General features: G+C 39.9%; 1 protein-coding gene across 5 annotated transcripts; it reads left to right on the plus strand.

Annotated features, from left to right (window-relative positions):
* Positions 1-474: 474 nt before the first annotated feature.
* FAM149A (family with sequence similarity 149 member A) lies at positions 475-17,659 on the plus strand. Of its 5 annotated transcripts, none has more exons than XM_068942694.1 (14): positions 475-600; positions 2,631-2,741; positions 4,043-4,172; positions 5,635-5,777; positions 8,026-8,151; positions 8,579-8,755; positions 9,960-10,150; positions 11,534-11,688; positions 12,777-12,880; positions 13,110-13,337; positions 13,647-13,767; positions 14,469-14,597; positions 14,990-15,068; positions 15,966-17,659. In XM_068942694.1, exons 1-14 carry the CDS (start codon positions 524-526, stop codon positions 16,037-16,039), a joined length of 1,845 nt encoding a protein of 614 aa, XP_068798795.1. In that variant the 5' UTR covers positions 475-523; the 3' UTR covers positions 16,040-17,659. The 5 variants fall into 5 exon arrangements, 4 of the variants coding, with proteins under 4 accessions (XP_068798795.1, XP_068798796.1, XP_068798797.1 ...); XM_068942695.1 differs by having other exon boundaries at positions 481-600; positions 13,110-13,256; positions 15,966-16,860; XM_068942696.1 differs by having other exon boundaries at positions 499-600; positions 4,043-4,221; positions 15,966-16,860.
* Positions 17,660-21,356: the final 3,697 nt, after the last annotated feature.

Below are 21,356 nucleotides of genomic sequence, written 5' to 3' on the forward strand. Positions count from 1 at the left end.
GCAAAATACATAGATATTAGAATTCACGTACCGGTGCTAGCGAGAAATGGTCTAGCGTACATCTGCAGCTGACAGCCTATATGCTCTGTCCTGTCCCCTCTGATCTTGCAGATCAGGGATTTGTGCAGGGAAAACGTGGGGAGGAACTCCTTAATTAATAAGGAAAAGCCTTTAATAAAGTGCCGAGCACTGCATAAGTTGTTTATCGCATAGGAAGGTGAGGGGAACCCTCTGGGCAGAAAGGCGCTCGTGCGCCTTTTTTTGGTGGCCTCATTTAGGGGTGAGGCGTGGCGGAGCGGAGCGTGCGCGCCCCTCCCGAGGCTGTGGGACCGCCCTATTTATTTTGCGGGTCCCTTTTTCGGGTCGGGAGTCTTTGGGGGCCCCGAGCCCCCGCGGCGGCGAGTGCTGCCCCGAGGCAGGGCAGGCGGCGGGGGTGGGGGGACCGCACGGCCTCGCCCTCCGCGCCCTGCGGCGGGCGGGGGAGGCGCGGCCGCCGGCTCCGCTCCGTCCCTCGGCGGCGCCGATGCGCGCCCTGAGCCGGCCGCGGGGCGCCGGGCCGCCGGCAGGCTGCTGCGGCCGCCGGGGGCTCCTGGTCGTGGGGTGAGTGCGGCGGCGGCCCCGGGGAGGTGGGCGCGGGTCGGCCTGGCCGCGGCGGGCTGCCGGGGAAGGTGCCGCTGGGCCGGGGCTCGTCAGCGCGCTGAGGGACGGGGTGGTAGGCGAAGCCCCGGCGTGTAGGTAGACAGCAGGTGGTTTTGTACTGTCGTGGTTTTATGCCTGCAATTGCAGAGGCTTCAGTTAAGGCTCGAGTGCAGTCGGGAGCTGCCTGCTGGAAGCGCCTGCCCGCGCTGTGGAAACGTGCTGCGCGTGGAGTGTGTGTCTTTCCTCTTTTTTTCTTTCATTTTATTGTAGTCATTTCCTGGGCCACCTTCTAATGTCACGTGGTCCAAAAAGTCAGGATGAGAAATACTGCTGAATGCAGTGAAATGATGTGGCAGAAACCCTTTTCTTGATAGCTCTCACTGTATATGACGGCATTAAATGTTATGCGTGTGCTATGTTTCATAGAGAAAGTCTGAACTTGTATTGGTGATATTTTGTGGGGGTGGAAGGGTGATTTCACGTATGTAGGTCTAGATTTCCTTTAAAGCCCCAACGAACTACTTGCGGTTCTTTGAGGGGTAAGCAAACTCATAGATACAGGAGGTCCAGTCAGTACAGTCTGCTTGGATTGCCAAAGGCCTTCATCAGAGTCGCCTACTGAATTCTTTTGAGGGAACTAAGCAGCCAGGGTACAAGAGGAAAGGTTTCTTGCACACGCGAATCGCAGTGATAGGAAAGGGAGGAGAGGAGTAAATGGTTTCTTTTCCAGCCATGGTGCACAGAGGTCTGTGCTGGGCCCTGGGTTGTTTAAGATATCCTTAGCTGCCGAGGTAAGGGGGAGAGCAGTAAAGCAAGAAGGCTTGGTGATGATACGAAGCAGCGGAAAGATACCCGAAACAAGGATCAGCTATGAAAAAAATCAGAAAGGCCCTGTAAGACTGATTGGGCACAAACATGGCAGGTGAACTGGCAGAGGAGGGACCTAGCTGTCCATGTAGAAGGATGGGCGGATGTGAGCTTACCAGTACTGACTCCAGACAGTTCTTGGTGTCACAGCAACATGAAGTTTTCATGGCACTAGACCATGCTAAATCGCTTATATAGCATCTTTTTTTCTGATGGTAGCCAAAAGCAGGTGTCTAGGGAACAAGGAATAAGATTAAAGTGAGCAACTGTTGTAGGGCCAATACCCAGTTTTTGGTGGAAGAAATCAACGGAGCTCAAAAACTGTAAGCTGTTTCCTTGCAGTTACTCATTCACAAGTGTACTTTGATGCAGTCATGCTGCTATTCATTTATGACCTGAGGGTTTAATGGAATGAAAATAACTTCTGCAGAGAAAGGAATCCATTTCCTAAAAGTGTTTCTGAGGAACTCTTTGGCACATCTGTGTATACTTTGAAGAGGAGGCTTTAGCGTGGTAATGATGGAACTTAACAGGATTGTAGAAATGCATGATTATAAGCAATTTCTGGTTTTTGTTTTTGAGAATATGCCCTTGTTTCTTGATGTTGGCTGTTTTGGTTAAATCAACTGTGATGTTAGTCCAAGTTGAGCATTCATAGAGTTTTAGTAAAGTAGTCGTTTTACTAATCGTTTGCTTGGCAGTGTATCTGTAACTTGTTTTTATGCAGAGATATATCTGGGAAAATTGGTTCTAGGTTAATGATTGAACAGAAACATGTAGTTAATGACTATTGTATGACTAATCAGTGTTTTATACCTTTCAACTGTTCCTGGAATAGTTAAGCACTGTTGCATTTGTGTTAGCTTCAGGCAATTTTTGAAGTGCAAAATCAAAGCAGAATGCTTGTGAAATAAAATAAATCTCAAATTACGTGTATGTTTTACGGAAAAAGTATTAGTAGTGAAAAATAAAAAACATTTTAAAACAAGGTAGTTTGTTTCAAGCAAACGTTTGTGTTCATGGACAGAATTGAAAAATTCAACAGAGATGCTTTCCTCTTTTCTCTGGGGAGATGTGGGTTAAGCTTGTTTAAGATTATGGAATGATGTGCTTTTATGTTTCAGGAAGGGGCTGTCCAAAGGTCCTACAAATGAATGTCTTTCAGAAAAAGACGGGGAGTCTCTTCCAACACTTTCTGAGAAAAACGTGCAGGAAGCTATTGACAATTATGCTTGGTATGCATTAACTTCTGAAATGATACTTTATTAATGGGCTGTGGGCTTAAATAATTATTTTGGTATTGGTATTCATTTTCACTGGTCATGCTTTTAGTCATTCTTATAGATGACAATTATTAGGTCAGGAACTTTACTTTTCAAATTATTTTAATTTGCAGGTAAAGCAGAAGTTTAAGCAGCTGAGATTGCGATGTTCAGCCTTTTACATATTAGTCAGCTTTATTATTATTGTAGGGCTAAGAAAACATCTGTCTGTTATCTTTACTTTCTCTAATTTACTTACTATTTTTGTATGGTATTTGTTGATTAGAATACATTTCTGGTTTTTTTTCCTTTAGCTTCTGCTAGCTAAGTAATTCTTCCCTAGGTATAGAAACGTGGAGAAATATGGAGATTCCACACAACGTAGAATATAAATTGACCTAAACTGTTGTTTAGAGGGTTTGAACTGTTTGTGTTGTGGATTTGCATATTTTTAGAGCATAGTGAAGGGGAACCAATTAGCCTGGAAGGTAAGTCAGACTTCATGGTTAAAGGCAGATAATGGTAGCCAGCTTCACAGGCCAGCTAATTTTGCAGAAGCTTCATTCCAATAAACAGCGGTTAGGGTTTGGCTGGCCTGCAGGACTGACTGCCCTTGCTTTCACTGTATCCCAGTGTTGGTGGTAGCTGGCAGAAGACTGGTCAGAGCTTTGTGAGAAGCTAGAATCCCGTAATTCCAGATTAAAAGTGTACCAAGTCCAACAGCCTAAAAAAATATTATGTGTACAGTTATATAGCTGGATGGAATTGACACGTTTGTAGAGATTTTATGCTCAGCTTTCCTGTGATAACATAAGCCTTCTTTAACACTATTAGAAGCTATCAGTAGCGTGTTTTTTGGTGTGCTCGCTAAACATGCTGGAGAACATAAAATAATTGTTAGAGGTGAAAAAGTAGGCACGTGCGCAAGTAGGTATGCGTGTGTATTGTTTACCTGTACACAGATGAAATAAATATTTAATTGCGGTTCTGGAGTGTCCTTACAACTAAAACGGTATACGTGCAAAAGCATAATACAGTAGAAAGAGTTGCCCTTAAGGCACTAAATGGTACCCATGAGGGCAAAAGATATTTGCTCCTTACTTACAAACGTATACTTCCAGTTCTTCACGTTGACTCTAATAGTATCTCCTGAAAATCATGTATGCAACAGGAGAATGTATCACAATCCATTTATATGATCACTTGCATTATTTTTAAAACATTGGTATATAAAACCATTGTATTCTTCATTTTAATTTGATTTCTTTCCACAGTGAAACAGTTTCATCACTTCCTAGTGATCATACGACACCCACAGGCTTGAAAAATTCTTGGTCTGGAATAAACAGCTATACTACTGGTTTGTCTACTGAAAGAAGTTCGCTTTACTCTTGGAGGGATGATGTACGTCCAAGAAGCTGTTACAGTGTGCTGTTTAAATATTGAGGAAAAGGTTAATTTTTACAGAAAATGGGTGTGCAACACTTATCCAGAAGGGTTAATCGTTTCCATCTATGATAGCTTAATGATTAAGTATATTCACTGAGTATTGAAAAAACTGTTTTGAGTGCAAATTGATATCAGTTCAGCTGATGTGTAATGAAGAAAAGCAGTATGAAACAATGAAATTTGGGGAAAGCAAACCTGTTTTACTAAAGAAGACAGGATTTAGGTTTCTCAGTCCAAGTGAATGATAAAATACCTATTTTCAAATGCTGCATAATACAGGAAACATCTAAACTGAACTATTCTGAACGTTTTGAATCGTGCAGTATGTTCGTGAGTATGTATGTAAGTGTCCTGATCTTAATAAACCAGTAATTAGCTCTTGCTTAAGCTCAGTTCTGTTTCACAGATGATCCATTAAGGCATCTTAGTGCACACTGGCAGCATTAAATAAATCAAAAGCATAACAGCTACTGTCACTCTCCTTTAAACAAAGCCTGCTGTGGCTGGTAGTGGTAGTTGTGCCATACCTTTAGCATAATGGCCTAACCTTTAAGGTACTGACCCAATCTGTCACCCTCCAGCAGAATGCCTGACCCTAGATTGTATCATAGCCTGCGTGAGAGTTACTTTGCCATTCCTGTTCGATGTGGTCCACTCTGTGGCCTGAAACAGTTGGAGCACTAAGGAGGAAGTGAACAGATATACTTTGATCCCTGATTGTTACCACTTTTTTTCAGTGCAATGAAGTGTCTCATGTAAGTAGCAAATAGCGTTTTGACAGTCACCAAACCTGGGATCCCTCGGCTGAGTGCTTGTGCCCACACTGCTGGATAAAGTCATTCTCTCCTCTGGCACCTTTGTCTGCCGCTGGATTCACCCATTTCTGGTTGCACTGAGTTATAACTTCAATGAAAAGGTGTGGAAGGTCATTTCTCAGACTGAAGGATGTTTCTTAGCCATCAGGGTATGTCAAGGAGAAGGAAGGTGCCTCCTCTTTGCCATCTTAGTATTTTTGATTGGAAAGGAAAAGTGCTGCTCAGAAAAGCAGGAAGCTTTGGGGCCTTCAGTCTCAGAGGTACAGTATGCATGTGAGGTTCAGGTTTGGAGTAGGGAGGGCACCAGTAGTCCAGGCACTTGATAATTGGTGTTTTCAGTCGGCTAATCTTAGGCGGCTGTCTGTTATCTGTTAACTTCATAGGAAATGTAGTTCCTTTTCACTAAATCACCCTGTTTAGGCCAGCTACCTATTGTTTTTGTGGAGCAGCATATCAACAGTGTGTCCAAAGTATGTGGTCTGAAGATCCTTCCTGAGATGTTCAGCCAAATCCGTCTACGGTTACCCTGCTCTTTAAATATGATTTTTGACTATAAATATAAATATGTATTTGCTAACAACTATTAATTTTATAATATGTAGGAATTTGATAAGGCCAACACACAGAGAGTGCATCATTTATTCTGGGACATCGATGAAATGCTGTTTGAAGGAAAAGTGACCTCTCAAACTCAGAGCCTGCAAGCGGAATGTGCAGACTGGGTTGAACGATCTCTTCATCTAAGGTAAGGAAATTTCTTGCTAATACTGATTTTAACCAGTTACCACTGTGATGTGAATTTGATTGGTATCTTAATGTGAATTGCTCATGATGTATTGTATCAGTAAGACTTTGCATTTGAATCTGGATCTCTGAGACTGAGCTGTGCTGCTGTTATGGTGCTAATGATATTTACTTTAATCAATGCAGTGATTATCAAGATGTTATAAGAAAATAAAAATCACCTATTTTCATAATGACTTTTTCCTAATTAATCGATGCATCTTACAAAGAAACACTTGCTTGTATGGTACGTGATGGCATACTATGAAATCCCAGGGAATTCAGTGTTAATCTCTTCTATTAATTGTTCTAAAAAGAAATGAAAAACAAAGGTGACCACGTGCTCCTGATCTGCTGCACAGCCATAATGTCTCCCTAGGTTATGTACATCAGTGTTAACAGTTTCTGATATTAGCAAAGTAATAAGTAGTCCAAAAGATCTGAGGATATATACGTGATTAATGAGAATTGTTTTAGATAGATGTGCAAAACATCCAGGAAGCCTGAAGACTGCTTCTTATAATGCAGAGGAAAGAAGTCAGTGTTGCACTGCGTTGTAGTGCTCCTGCCTTCATAAATGACGGTCTGTCGTTCTTAGTGAGATGTGGTGGCCCCAGGCCGTTTTAAGCCTAGATCTGCATGTGTCTAAGTAATCTTCTAGTCGATAATTTGTTAACACTATTAAAAAGAATGCTGTTAATAATGGCAGCGTGTTTTTAATGTTTTTAAGTATATTTACTAACAACAATCCTCTGCAAATTAAACTCAAATTAACTAATAACGCTTGTCGCACTTTGTCAGGAACAGAAGAGATTTGTCAATTAAACCTGAGGCAATTTTCACTAGCATTAAGCCAAATGTTTTAACTTTTTTAGATTGTGTAAAAATTAACAGAACATGCAGAAAACGGAGACAGGTTTTTGTGCTGTGTAATACATTCAAAATATTACATAATTCACTGTATTTTTAGAATATTTTCACTAAAAATAATTTTTGTAAGTGATCTCCTGTACTTTTGATTTTTTTTTTGAATCAAATCTGATGCTGGTGATATCAACCAAGTCCAAGAGATTGAAAGCGAGCCAAAGAAATCTTGGAGGTCTGCCTCACTTGGTACCAAGACATGTGGTACAAAATAGTTTTTTTTATTACTAAAGAAAGATTAAGCCTTAAAACTGTATTGAGTAGTTACTCAAAAGAATAGCTTCTGAGACTCCAGCGGTAGCTATTTCTGAGAGTTATGCTTCATTTGTGTGAGCAAAGAGCTCACTGGCTGTCTTTTCCTTTATTTGGTAAAGTAGCTATGACAGTATCTGAATACTTAGCTCAGTATGGAGAAGTAAATATGCTGGAAATTTGTCATCAATAAGAGAAGGATCAGATCTGTGTAAAAAGACTTTTTTTTCCTTGATTTATAAAAGAAAAAATAAAAAGGTTATTGCTTAGAGCTTCATGTGGCATACAATAGTGTTCTGTGAGAGGTAGTCTCAAGAAAACATGTTCAAATTTTAGAGAGTCTGAAAATTGCTGTTTGAGATACAGCTGTGACTAGCAAATTCTTCTGAGAATCCTTTGGGAATTCAGATGAAAAACAGTTGAGGAAGCAATGGTTATTAATTACATAAACTGCGATCAGAAATTGTTATACAGAGTAATTCTGTGTACAGAGTTATACAGAGTAGTTCTGTGTAAATGCTGTTGCTCTTTCCTTTTCTCTTCCTGCCTCTGTGCATTATGTATGCTGATGTTTGTGCATTTTCTAGTACCAGTGTATATTATTTCTAGCTTTGTCCATATGAGCATTTTGGATTATGACTTCTGCTTACACTGCTGGAATTGTTCACTGGAGTTGGATGAGTTACTGAAAGCATAACAGATGTTATTTGTGTACTATATCTGTTTTTAAACATTTCTTACAGACTTTTGAAAGAAAGTTTTACTTTATCCACCTTTATAACAGTAAAATGTTTGACTTCATTTGCTTTTAAAAATAAGTTAGAATCTCCTCTTGCATAAATCAGCTTAAATGATTGCTTAAATGATTGCTTAAATAGTAGTCAGTGTAACATATTGCACAAGGACCTGGCATCTGCATAAATTGCTTATTCAAAGCAAATGTCATTGTCAGCTGTTTACAGTTTGTGTTTTTTTATATCAGTCTGTAGAGTAGATTTTCATCTACAATCTTTTTCCCCTCCTTTTTTTTCCAGGATTCTAGGAAAGCAGCTCCTATTACCAAAGGATGAAGGCGTTCAGCATTTTCAGAGCAGGAGAGAGAGCTCTTTGGATACTAAAGTTTTACCTGGCCTCCACGAATATACTACTGATATAAAAGAGTATGTTAAGTGTTTTGTAGGTGTTCTTTGGTGTTTCTTTTGACATGACTACAGCTTTAGTTTTTGTGTTTATATTTAGAGTATAATTGAATTGCAGAAGTTATCAGCGAATTGCTGTCATCTGTGTAAGACATGCTGTCTGTATAGAGATGATAAAGTAAGATTTTCCAGTATATAAAAAAAGTCTCTTGATTGTTTTGAATTCCTGAGCACTAGGTAGAATAGTATTTCACTTGCATGGTCTTTGCTTACTAAAAATAAAAGATGCTTAGCCAAAAAAATCACTTTGTTCTGTCTTCCCTCTTCAGAGACTTGTACAAGTGTTACTTTTATTAAAACATTTAAATATAATTAAATATATGCTTGCTTCTTTCTTTGAATATTTAATTCTCTCTCTTTTTTTTTTTTTTTTTTTTTTTTTTTTTAGGCTCTGCATTTCAGGTTCTAAATTGATTCCCGCAGTGTCTCCAGTGCGTATATCAGTAGATTCCAGTTCCGCTAGGATTTCTGCCTCCAACTCTTCCATGTATTCATTCCTGGAAGAAGAAATCTATGATGTGGATGGAAGGATAGAAGAGTATCTTGCCTTTGACAACAAGGAGCTGTAAATAAGATATATGCATTTTTGAACAATATCATGAAAAAGTATTTTGTTTAGCCCAGTCAGGGTTCATAAAGATTTCTCTGCTGTAAAATATCATTCTCTCTGACCCTGTATTCAGTAGCACGGTGGCTAGAGTACTCACTGGTCATGTGGAAAATTACCTATGTTGTCTTTCTAGTGGTTCAAAACTCGGGTCTCCTATATCAGAGGAACGTGTCTAAACCACTAAGCTGCAGGCTTTTAGGTTTTTTGTGCATGGAAATTAAATAAAACACATGCTTGATTCTGAGACAGGCAGTGGAATGCAGGACTTCCTTTTCCCCTTGCTTGTTCCCAAGCTTGTTTCTTGTTTCCTTCTCAGGATCCATTCTGAGATGTCATGTTCTCACCAACTAGAACATTAGGCATTACAAAGCTTGTTAGAAAAGTGTCTGAATCATTTTGTGGATTAGACCACGCGACCATGTCCAGTTATAATTGAAGTTTAAGAAGTCCAGTTTGAGGAAGACTGAGGAGGGAAAAAGAGATGGTAGAAACCGTTATGAATTTGAGATTGTCCTTGTAATCTCAAATTTTCATTTCCTTGGAAGGAAATACGATGACATTAATGAAAAAATAAACATAGGTTAAAATGCTCTTCTCTAGAGCCTGAGCCTATCCAGATGGGAAGGAAAAAAATGTAAATGTCCACACATTAGTGGAAAGGAGGGAGGTGAACATAAGTTTATGGGCTCTGCTATTCTTGTCAGGCTACAGAAGTCCTTCAGTTAGTTCTCTTTGATCAGTGATGCATGAGTATTGCAGATGTTTCCAGAAACACAGGACCTGATATGAAAGAAATGTTCTGTTTGATAGTCCTCCTGCCAAACACAGGAAACAATGGTAAAACCATAGTTTTTTATGGCAAAAAGCATAGAATTTAGCCTCAAATGATGAAGTCCTATGTATAAAGCTGTTTCTTCTTGAGTTGCAAATCTGTTATAAAACCCTGACTTGATTTTTTTTTCACTTGCAAGCAGAAGAGTCACGATATGTGTTTGATAGATTCTACTCCCATATGTACTCAGTACATCTGAATTTGATTTTTAAAATCTATGTTTGACTTTTCTCCTCTGTATGCATGTTTATATTTGCTCAGTGTATTAGAAGGAAAAAAGCTTGTCCAAGAAGGTGGTAATACATTTGAAGTTACTTCTTTTATTAGCGATGATGAGAGTTTGGAACAAAAGAAAACGCATCTTGCTGAGAAGAGGAGGAAACATGGCATTCCCCCTGTGTCTCCTAATGCCTGTATCAAAGATGCTGTAGCTTCTGAAGTATTTGATCATATGTGGAGGAATATAATTGAAATATTGGAGGAACTGATTAAAAAAAATTGGGAAACTAATATCACAGGTACTTCATATTTTTAAAAATGGTAGTAATCAAATCTAACTTGGAAAAATAAATCTTTCTTAAAGTTTGGGAAACCTGTATATGTTAAGAAATCCATGTTTGTAGGACAGCATTTTAAGATATGTAATGCCTTGTCAGACATACCTGCCAACCCTGCCTCAAATAAGAGTCTTACTGATTGTTGGGGGTGGGGTGGAGAGGTGGATTAGAGGTATAAAGAAGAAAACATTGACCAAAAGAGCTCAATTGCAGGAAAGCACTAGTTCAGGATGCAAATCAGTGCTGCCAGCAGGGGATCTCCGACAACATGGTCTCAATCTGGGAACTAGGAATCAAAGTCTTCTAGTCTTATTACTTGAGCTTTGTTAATAAAAAGAACCCTCAGGGAGTCAAAGCATTAATGAGAAATACCCTTGCTGACATTGCTAGGGGTCATGAGCTTCATGTGGGATTAAGAAATAGCAGTGCACATAACTTTTTTGGTGTTTTAACAGACTGTAGTCAGGAAAGCAAACCCTAGAAAAATTAGCTGGTAGTGAAATTCTGTTCTTTAGTGTGCATGTGTTGTCCTTGGAGGCTCAGGGAAATTTCACTTCTTCTTTCAATATATTTTAAAAAGATAGTAACAGAAAATCACCTGGGGGCGGGGGCGAGGACGTTGGAAACTACTGGGGTACTTAACCTCAAATGCAAGTTTAAAACTAAGTGAGAAGCGGTAAAATTTTGGGGAAAGCTTGCAGCATCAGAACTTAACATGTCTGAAATGTAAAAGGGCTTTTCACGTCACAGGTGGATCGTTTAGCTCAATATTATGGTTTAAGGAGGATCACTTAGTGAGTTTTTGATATATATGCTCTTTTTCTTTAATGAATGGCATCAGCTTATGCCAAATAGCTAAGCAAAGTATTTGGACTAGGAGAATAAAAGAATTTAGGATTATAATAGAAATAAGAGGAGAGTATATGTCCATGATGAAACAGTATGGAGCTGCTGTCAGACAAGGATAAGCTCAACAGACTTTTTGTTGTTCTTATTCTTTCTGTTCGTATATTTGTTCAGCTTTGGAAAAAAAACATTATTCTTTCTCTGGGAAATTTGTTAATAATATTCCAAGAGTCTTAGCTTAAAAAACAGCATCTCAAAAAACCCAAAAGAAAACACTCCATCTGTATAGACCGTCTTGTTTGTCATTGTCAGAAAAAGTAAACATGTGAAATGCTTTCAGAAAGACATTTTTTATGGTAGATTTTTGAATATCATGGAAACTTAAAACTATACAAAAGTATTTACTGTGATGTTTAATATTCTTTGCATCTCAATAATTACTGACTGGTAAAAGTATACAAATGTCTCTACTCCCTATATTGCTTTGTTGTTGTGCAGAGTGTGACAAACAGGTGGAAAAACTGAAAGCTGTTACAGCTAAACTGTCACATTTGCCAGTTGTTCGTGTTACAGCAGATGTTGGGAGTATGCCTCTTTCCAGAGGCTCTGAAGCACGAAGCATGCCTTATGGTCCCCCTTTTGTTCCATCACAGGTAAAATAACTTTCCACCAAGCGGCATTCTGTTTTATGTTGACTTTGGATAGAGTCCTGACTGAAGCTAGAAAAGGCCTTTTTAAACAACTGATCATATATGCTTAAAATAAGTCATCTCATTTAAAGGAAAAAAGTTCATTCAGTGTGCATTTAGTGCTTACTATCTCTTATTTTCTTATAATTGTTCCTAAAGGCTTAATTTAGCATTGATATCACTTTGCAGAAAAAAAGGATTCTTAGACTCTATTCCCTCCTCAGAAAACAATTCTACTTCTATTGTGGTCCAGTCTTTTCCTCTTGGTAGAAGTTAGAAGACAAACTAGTCTTTTCCCTGGACTGCAGGGATGTGAAGTTGCAACCTCAAGTGCTTTACTCAAAACGCTGTGAGTTTCAGACTGTGTTACTCCTTCTCCTTTCCGTTCCTCCTTTCGAGAGGGAACTCTGCAGCACGTCCACTGCAGTGCTGGCACTAGGCCTTACCTGCATTTCTGGAGGCTTGTGTTTGTACTGATACAAACTTTTTGCACTTTTCTCTCCTGATTGCCGCCACCTCCCTCTGTCCCCTTGCTCCAGTTTTGCACAATTCAGTTCTGTCTCTGCAGTCAATTCAAACAACTTCATTCTCTTCCATGTACTCTTGCTAGGTAGCAAGATAGGAAACGCTGAAGAGAGAGCACAGCAATCTTCCTGCTACCAGTTGACATGCTTGGTTCTGTAATTGTACCAGCTGCCAAAAGAAGTGCTCAGATGAGTAATATTTCAGGTTCTGTTCCCCTGGGTTGGACTCTAAGTGAAAAAAAAAAAAAAGAAACTTGGACATGAATTCCAGTTTCAAGTGAAGCTTATATTGCAAACTGAATTCCAGTTCAGTAACACATTTCATTGTATTTTGTTTATAAGAATCTTTTAAAATAAGCAGGACAACATATTTTCCCCATCTGCTACTTACAATTCTGCTGAAGCATCTTCACTGAAACTTTTTTAAGTAAATAAGTACAAATATCTTCTAACTACGTGTTTTTGAGGTCCTCCTTCAAAAAAGTCATGAAACTGAAAGGTTTAACGCATATTTTTTGCTCTCACTAGGTTCACCGTTTCTCCAGCAACTTCTGTAGTGATTTGAACGGTGTCATGACAATTCAGGCAAAACCGCTGCAACAGAGGCATGTGGCCACAGGAGAAAAAACACGGTAAATGTTGGTCTGGAAATTTAAAAAAATGCCATGTAATTTATATTACGCCAAAGACATTTTGCGATTTTAAAAAGGTGACAGAAATGCAAACATCTCCTTTGTGCCCATCATTGTGTGACTGATGTTTGGGTTTGAAGAGGTTGCAATGCTACTATGTTAAGAAATCCTTTTACTTTTTTTTCTTTCTCTCTCTCTCTCCCTATACCATTCTCCTTTTTTCCCCTAGGAATGAGCAAGAAGACAAACTACATAGTATTGGCTCCAATGCGCCAAACTCAGTGCGCACTAAATTGAGGAGAATTACTGATAACAGTGTTCTCTCATCATCTCGGGTACTGCTGACATCTTCTAGGAAGCTACCAAGCCTTTGTAGGTTACCTTCTCTCACTTCTGACCAACCCTCCTCAAAAGCTCCTAATATGTACAATGATGAAATCCTTAGGGGGACTAAATTGTGAGTTTTTTCATTTTACTTTTTGCTTTCCTCAGAACTTTACTGAACTTACACCAGTGAAGGATTTGCAAAATACTTGAGAACTAATTGAGGATTTGTTACTGATTATAAAATTCAGACAGAAAATTACAGCAAACGGAACAGTGTTCTTTGAGGACTGGCATTTGTGTTATTTTTTGTTGCTTCATTAAATGCTGTTACTTTCGGTAGCTGAGCTCTATTAAGAAATGTGCTGTTTAGGTGCTTCTCGTTATTTCAACTAAGAAGTCTTTGAATTCTCCTAAAAGAGGATCCCTTAAAATTCTGTAGGGGTGCCAGTTTGGATCGTTTATCTTCTGCTCATGCACGTACAACTCGGAACAAGTTACCACCAATAAACTCAGGGGCTGTTGAACAATATCTTTCAGTACCTCGATTGCAACAGAGCTCTGTAAGTTATGTTCCTTTGCATACTGGTGAAGAACTTTGAAGCTCTCTCAAAATAAAACACAAATTACACTGCATCAGTGGTTGAAATGAGCAGTTTTCAAGTTCACGTTTTATCCTATTTTAACACATGGTTTTAACATGCTAATGTATGTTACAGTTAGAGTACCTTTTGAGTGAAAGAGGCACTGGCTTGTTACCTAAGGCCACAAACAGATCATGGTGCAAAACTTTTCTCTGAAAGAATAAAAACCTTAAAATATCAGATAGTATACTAGAATCTGAATGCATTGGATTTAAGTACATGCTGACATAGTGAAGGGAGCTAAGTAGTAGAAAATAATACTGACTGAAAGTAACATAAATCAAATTAATACTAGTCTCTTTTTGAAGAATAGTGATATAATAAGTAACCAGAATGAAAGTAAATTAGTGTTTTGATGTTACTTCACTTCTGAATAATATTTTGAATTAAAACACAGAAAAAACTTTTTTTTGAAAAAGTAAGCCTTTGGGGCTTATAGGCTAACATAAGAGTATAGTCTTAAATCTGAGAAATGCAAATAGGCTTATGTTACCCTGATTCAATGCTTTTGGATTAGCGAGAACATCTTTTCTGTTTTGTTCTTTGTATGTCAATTGAAAAGTTCTTATTTTAACTGATTCAGTAGCTGCATTCTCTCAACGCTCTTTTTAATTCTTTAGCATAGAGGACGTTACGCTTATAGCAGAGTTTCAAGTGCAGTACCTGGCAGTACGGAGCAACGGCCACTCAGAGAACGAACTGTTTTTATCGATCAATTTTCAAGGCCCAACACAACGCATACATTCAGGGTATGTTACAGTGTAAGCACAGACATGGAGGAGTGAAGACGCTTCTGTTCTTGCCTGTTGTTCTGTAAAAGGTCTTGCAGCAGTTTTTACTAGGTCTTTCCTGATTTCTGGTTTATAGGGATTTCTACTGCCTTTAGCGTACAGGAGGATGGGAGGATGTGGAATCTTGAAAAGCAGGACTAGTGTATGAAGAAGGGATTTCTTCAGGCTTAATGCATCAAGCAGTTCGTTTGAGGCAACCAATGCATGGAAGTGTACAGTTTTTAGTACTGCCTGGAGCTTTAGAGCTTGTTAGGGCTCACCCTGCTGGATTGTATAATAAAAATTGTATAAAACCGTTTTAGTAGATAAGAATACCGTACTAACTAATAGTACTTCTTTTCTTTTTACAGGCAGACGCACTTCAGAAAAGATCACTGACTCCCATGGATTTTGCTAACTGCATGTGGACAGGTGAAAGAATTTTAACAGGTAGGCAAAATTAGGATTACTTGGAAGGTATAAAGTCAACAAAACCTACCAACTCATACTACAGTCAAGAAATAATGAGCTCAGGGAGAGCTATCTCTGTGTACAAGAATGGGTGCGCTTAGTAGGATGTTTTAACTATTGATGTTGAAGTTTCTTCAACCTTTGTGGTCTGAAATAAACTGAACTGTTGCCTGTTAGGAGCCATGCAAAGCATCTTCTGGTTGTTTTGAACAAAGGTTATTGGAAGGAAAATAAGGTTGTTGGAAGGAAAAGGAGGAGTTTCCTCCTCTTCCTATTCTTCATTGATTAAGAATTAATCATTCTTACAATTACGTCAAGGCCATGTGATGTACAAACTGAATCAATTTTGCTGCTTATGGAGTGGCGACACAAATACCCGTTTATGAACTGTTCCATGATTTTTCTGGTTTCATGACACGAAATACAATTTTCTTTTATTTTAGTCCCTATGTAAATTCACCAAATTAGTAAACTTTTAATGTGGGGGGGGAAATAAAATTGAAAATGTATGGTTTAGAATATAAATATGAGATCCTTTTGAATAAAAAATACCAAGATCAATTTGTAGCTCAGACTTCTGTTTATAGCACCAACAAAAAGAGCAGGCCCTGCATATGACTAGTTTAGTTCCATTATTAAAATAAAGATAACCAGCTAATTTCTGAGGTATGTAAGTGCTTGTACGTAATCGTTATTTATGAGATGTATATATTTCCTTGAATTTGAATAATTGTGTGATTATAATAATTAAATAAGAGGTGATAAAAACAGGTTAGCAACCGTTTGTCTGAGCAAGCTGATGGAAGTAACTCCAATGTAATTGTGGCATGCCTTCCATATTCTACCACAATTAACAATGTTTTTTATGTTTTCTAGGCTCACAGCACTACTACAAATCCTTTCAGAGACATCCTTCAACCTTGAGGAAGAGATTTCAGGTTGCTTCTTAACTCAGCTTTAGAAAAAAAGAAAATCCCTGCACTGAAGTGCCAAAGTACTTACTTTGCCAGCTATCATCTTGTGTAGTAAAGAACACATGCAGTATGTTAGTTTCTGAGCTTTGTGATCCTCAGAATGCCAGTATTACCTTTTTTGAAAGTTGCCTGAGCAAGTTTAGATAAAAATTAGAGCAAAATGAAATAAATGGTTGAAATCCCCAAACTGCAGGTCTCTGCTCTCTTTGCAAAGTCAAGACGCTGCTCCTCTACTTCTTTCTCAGGCATTCCTCCTTTTCCGTCTTTCCTCTGGGAAATGTTATTCCACCTAAAGAAGCAAATGACTGACGTTTAGGTTGTGACATCCTGTTCCCACTCTTTCATGTTTCCTCAGTGCTCTGTCCAAACATCAGTAATGTATAAAATTCACGCTTTTTTTGCAGTTTGCTGCATCTCATCTTTAACTCCTGTTTTAACATTTCTCCATTTTTTAGTGTCTCTATTATTGCAATTGCTCTCTTCTAAATAACATCTGGTCCTACCTTTTCTTCTTCTTTTAATTCTTTTAAGATGGTGTTTGTTATTGCATCTAATTAAGCTGTTCTCTTTGTCAGTGGGGGTAAACTGGGATAAACTTTGCTTTACGAAGCAATGATTTTGCTGTTAGGCCAAACTTGTTTGTAGATTCCGAACTGTTGAACCTGCATGCTGACAGGTCAGTAAGAAGGTTCCTACTTCCTGAGATTTCTTATAAAATGTTGCTTGTTACTGTAGAAATCAATCATGTTTTTTTGTACCTGATCCTTCAGAGCTTTAACATGAAAAAATTTACTTTACTTGGTGAAAGCATTATTTAATACTTCCATGTGTGTAGACCCAAATGGGGAGATCAAGGAGGAGACTGGGATTGTGTTCTGTCTGGGGGTCACAGCCAAGTTCACGTCCCAGTGCATTAATGCTATGTGTGTACACAGTCAGGCATTCTTCCTTCCATCAGAGAGCGTACAGCTTGGATAGATGTGGTAGTAGAACTGCTGAAGAGGTAAAAGAGGAAGAGAAAAACTTAATTATTTGCCCAGGTTTTGCAGTTAAGAACAGAATCAATTCCTTCCACTTGGGAACTAATGCCAGTTCTCCTCCCTTCTCTTGAAATGTTCCAGGATTGGTAATCTAAGGTAAAGTATTTGTAATACATATTTTGTATCCATACTGTTACCAGATTTCTAGTTTGTGTCAATGGTTGTCGAACACTGCGTTCTTTTGAGTAAATGGAAGCTTTTAGAAATTTCTTTTCTGGTTTAGAATTTTCCTGCTTCAGCTACACTAAGTTTATTCTTTAGTGGTGTTATGATAATAGCTGAGAAACCAGTTTTGAGTTGCAGGTCAGCTTTGTACATTTTAAAGCCTGTAAATTTCTTAAGAAATTTGGATCAGAAAAGCTGTATGAGTTCAAAATTCAGTTAAGTCTTCAAAGGCGTGTCCAAAACAGTTTTGCAGTCGTGGGTCTTCCCTCCGGTACGACAGAGACATTGACAAAACTATCAAAAAATAGATGATAAATTGTGTTTGTTATCCATCCTGTGGCATTTGACGGCAGTCCAGCTCTTAGGTCGTAGAATAATAAATCAAGAGATGAACGTGTGCCTGTTTGGCTCTGTGATGGCAGAAACAGGAACTACCCTCAGTGGAGAGCTCATCCAGCGCTTCATGAGAGCGAGAATTGCTGATCTCTGTAGAGCCACGAGGGGTCAATCAGTCGATTTCTGAATAAAAAGAAGAGCAGAGCAGCAAGCATCTGGTTCTGAAACTTAGAGGCAAAGGAAAGATCCTGCTAATTGGAATGGCAAACTTGCAGGAGACAGAAAAGAGGGATGTTTGCTGGCTAGCAGAGGTGTTTCAACCCGTTTCTGCTTTTGGGTCAGTTTTCAGGCACCTGACTGAATCATGGGTCTCGTTATGCTGTGATAATCAATGTGACGGATAGAGTTCCGCGCTCTTGATTTTTCTTTTTCTCTTGGTTGTCGGACTACTGAGTCCGGCTTTCCGTAATAGCCGCAGGCCAGAGTATTTTCGCAGGCTGCCTATGCGCAGGAATAGCGTTGAAGTGAGCGTCTTTGTGAATCTGGACCTCTAGGGCCACGATACAACGGCTGCGGCTGTGAACTGGGTGCTGTACTTACTGGGGCATAATCCTGAAGTCCAGAAGAAGGTTGACGGAGAACTGGACGAGGTGTTTGGTACGTTTCTCCTCTTTCTTGGGGTATTGGGGTAGAGGAGGTGTTGGCCTTTGTGGGCGGGGCAACGGTGGATTGCCCTTTGTAAGCCTAGACGTCAAAGGGGAGGTTGGCACGTGCCCTGCGGCTGCTGTGGAGCTTTCACTAGCTGGAGGTGGTTGGGATGAGTTCTGGGAGATGCCTGTGAGAGAGTACTGAGAAGGCTGCAGCCAGCGTTGGGTCCTTAGGTCATGGCGCGTGGTTCTGATGTGTGTCGGGGTAGGAGCTTCCGCTGTGTGCTTGTTGGGACTTGGCGAGAGGTCCTGGAAGGGGGCGGGCTGGAGTGAGGTGTGCTAGGAAGAGTTTAAGAGTGTTGTGAGAGTCACCGCTGAGAAAAAGGATTCCCAACTTCCAGCACCAGAGTTTAGTGTAGTCTTGTGGCTGGTACTTGAGAAAGCTGGAAGCCTTTTGAGGGGTGTGTTTGGTTCCCTGAAAATGGGATGTGTCGGCCTTAATGCCCCATGCGTGTGTTTTGGACAGGTAACAGTGAGCGTCCTGTCACGATGGAGGATTTGAAGAAGCTTTGGTACCTTGAGTGTGTTGCGAAAGAAGCCCTTCGTCTCTTCCCTTCAGTTCCGCTGTGTGCCCGTACCTTGAAATCTAAGTCAAAGTTTGAAATCTGTACTAGAAATTTTTCATGCTAGAACTCATCAAAGAAGGTATTGCTTATCATTCTGTTGCAATTGTACCAACTGTTGGTCTTGTATATGAAGTAGTGGGATTTGTATCTTTCAGTCCATCTGGTGAATCCTCTCTGTCTCCCCTCTGATCTCTGAACCCTTCCCTCCCTGCCTATCCTGTCTATGTAAGACTAGTGACAGCAGTGTTTTTTGCGTTAGGTAAATGGCAGGTCCACAGGGTTGGCTTTCTGCTCCTCTTTGCGTGAGAACTGTGTGGTACAGGAGTTTTCCCCAAGGAAGGCCAGAGGTGTCATGCAGGACAAGTTCTAGTATTCATATAACCTCTGTTTTGGCCCACACCCGGTTCCATTTTCAAGGCAGACGAGCAGTCCTTGCTGTGCTGTGTGTCTGAGGTTATTGCTGTGGTCACGTAAACGCAGAAGTGGCTGAAGTTGCAAACCTGACAGTAACACCTCTTTTGCTGCACTGTGATGTGTAGGTCAGCGCTTTGCACAGATGGAAGAGAAAGCCCTTCTAGCCCTCATCCTGCGGCGCTTTTGGGTGGACTGCAGTCAAAAGCAAGAAGAGCTTGGTCTGGCAGGAGAGCTGATTCTTCGTCCAAATAACGGCATCTGGATCCAGCTGAAGAGGAGGCCAAACTCTGTATCACAGGGAAAGTTCATGTTTTTTTTTCTGAAAATAAGTGAGGTTTTCCGGTTTGTCAGGTAGTTCTTTGATTAATCACAAGTATTTTGTGGAGATATGAGTTGGTAAGGAATATTCCAGGATGTGTTAAGTTTTCTTGCTACCTGCAAAGTCAGGACCATGTCCAAGCTGTACTCGTTTTTTTTTGTGGTCAAATTCCACCCTTGAAAAACATGATTCAGAATTTTAGCTTGGTCTCTCAGAAATAACAGAAATAATGATGTCATGAATCCATGCTTGGTAATTGCCTGTGTCAGTCACCGTGGCAGTTAGTGATAAGTTTTTGGTGGAGGAGAATCTAGTCTGGTGAGGGGTATCACTTCTTGAGTGAGACTAGTTTTTCGTGGTGCTCTAGGATTTTGTAATCACTGAGGGTGTTGCTTGTCTTATTTGGGAATTGTGTTGTCTTTATCTTTGTTCTGGTTTCTATTTATGTTCCATTCATTCAGCAGTTGGCGTCATGTGCCAAACTGCTCTGTCATCTGTGCGGATGCATCTTTGCTAGCTTCCTTAAACTTCAGCCCTAAAAAGAAGGGGTGGATTTGGCCAGTGGCTCTGGGACTCGCAGTGGAAGGATGTCAAATGTCCTTCCCAAAATGGACTGCTTCTGTGTTTTCCGTAGTGTTGGATTCTTTTTCATGTAGTTCAGAGGGTGTATGTCCCCTACCTTAAAAGTTAAACTTGTTTGATATTTATGTATATTTCTCCTCTTCAGGTATCAGTTTAAGAATCTTAAGAACTTTACTAAATGCTTATTAGCACTGTTTGTTTATTTTCTGGTTTTGACAGTTTGTTCCTTAAGCTGCTCAGCACTGACAGCATCTTTTCGGGTGATGTGCAGTGCTTGTCCTTTCTTTGGGCAGGTGATGGCTGCTGTGGGCTACAAGTTGAGTCTTGCTCTTGCTTTCTTTAGTGCTTGTAGCCTTCTACATAAACAACAAATAAGCTCCCTTAAGCTGCTGTTGTAACCTTGTGTCTTGAGAAAGAGGGAGGATCTTGCTAAGGAAAAACACCTTGCATCTGTAAATGAATTGTGATGCTTGCCAAGTTAGCAGCTGGTTAGTCCTTGAACTTACTGTGAATGCTCTGTGTTTTGCAAGGGATGGCAAAAAAGGTCTGATACTCCTTAGCTGGAGTAAAGGACTAATGAAAGGAGCATACAACAGTTTTCCAGAATGTGTTGTGTACTACCTTCATCCTTCTGTCACATGGGATCCATTTTCTCCCTGCTTTTCTTTGAGTCTTTTTTTCTTCTTCCAGTAATGATGATTTTGTTGATTTCCTATCTAAGAATCCAGACCTGTATTCTAGGGACTAGCGGAAGCCTGTGTTAGCATAGCAGCTGTGGTTTGAAATAGCCGCCGAAGAGGATGCGTGCCTTCCGTGAACACAAATAAGGTTTCAATTACGGGAGAGGCTGAGTAAAAGCAGATTTGCACTGCTATGTACATTTACTAAAACAAAGCTTCAGTAACTGGTATTCCCCCTAAAGCCCAACACTGAGCAAATAGCTTTCCAGACAAAGAAGCGCAGCCCCACATGCTAATCACAACAGACCAGACGATCAAGTAGAAAATTGTACTGATAGCCGTGTGTCTCCCTCTGCCGAACGTCTTCCTTTGAAACTTGTAGTGAAGGTTCTTTATGAGGACACATCTTGATGACATAGGCCTCAGGGGTGTCACACCATTTCGTCTTTCTCAGCATTCTTTTTACATCTTCTTTCAGTGTACC

The sequence above is a fragment of the Struthio camelus genome, chromosome 4 (genome assembly GCF_040807025.1).
Source record: "Struthio camelus isolate bStrCam1 chromosome 4, bStrCam1.hap1, whole genome shotgun sequence".
NCBI classification, from domain to species: domain Eukaryota; kingdom Metazoa; phylum Chordata; class Aves; order Struthioniformes; family Struthionidae; genus Struthio; species Struthio camelus.

Coding starts and splice junctions, on each gene's coding strand:
- FAM149A (XM_068942694.1), top strand. CDS start 524: ATGCGCGCCCTGAGCCGGCCGCGGGGCGCCGGGCCGCCGGCAGGCTGC. Junction 601..2,630: donor CGGGGGCTCCTGGTCGTGGG/GTGAGTGCGGCG, acceptor TTTATGTTTCAG/GAAGGGGCTGTCCAAAGGTC. Junction 14,598..14,989: donor ACACAACGCATACATTCAGG/GTATGTTACAGT, acceptor TTCTTTTTACAG/GCAGACGCACTTCAGAAAAG.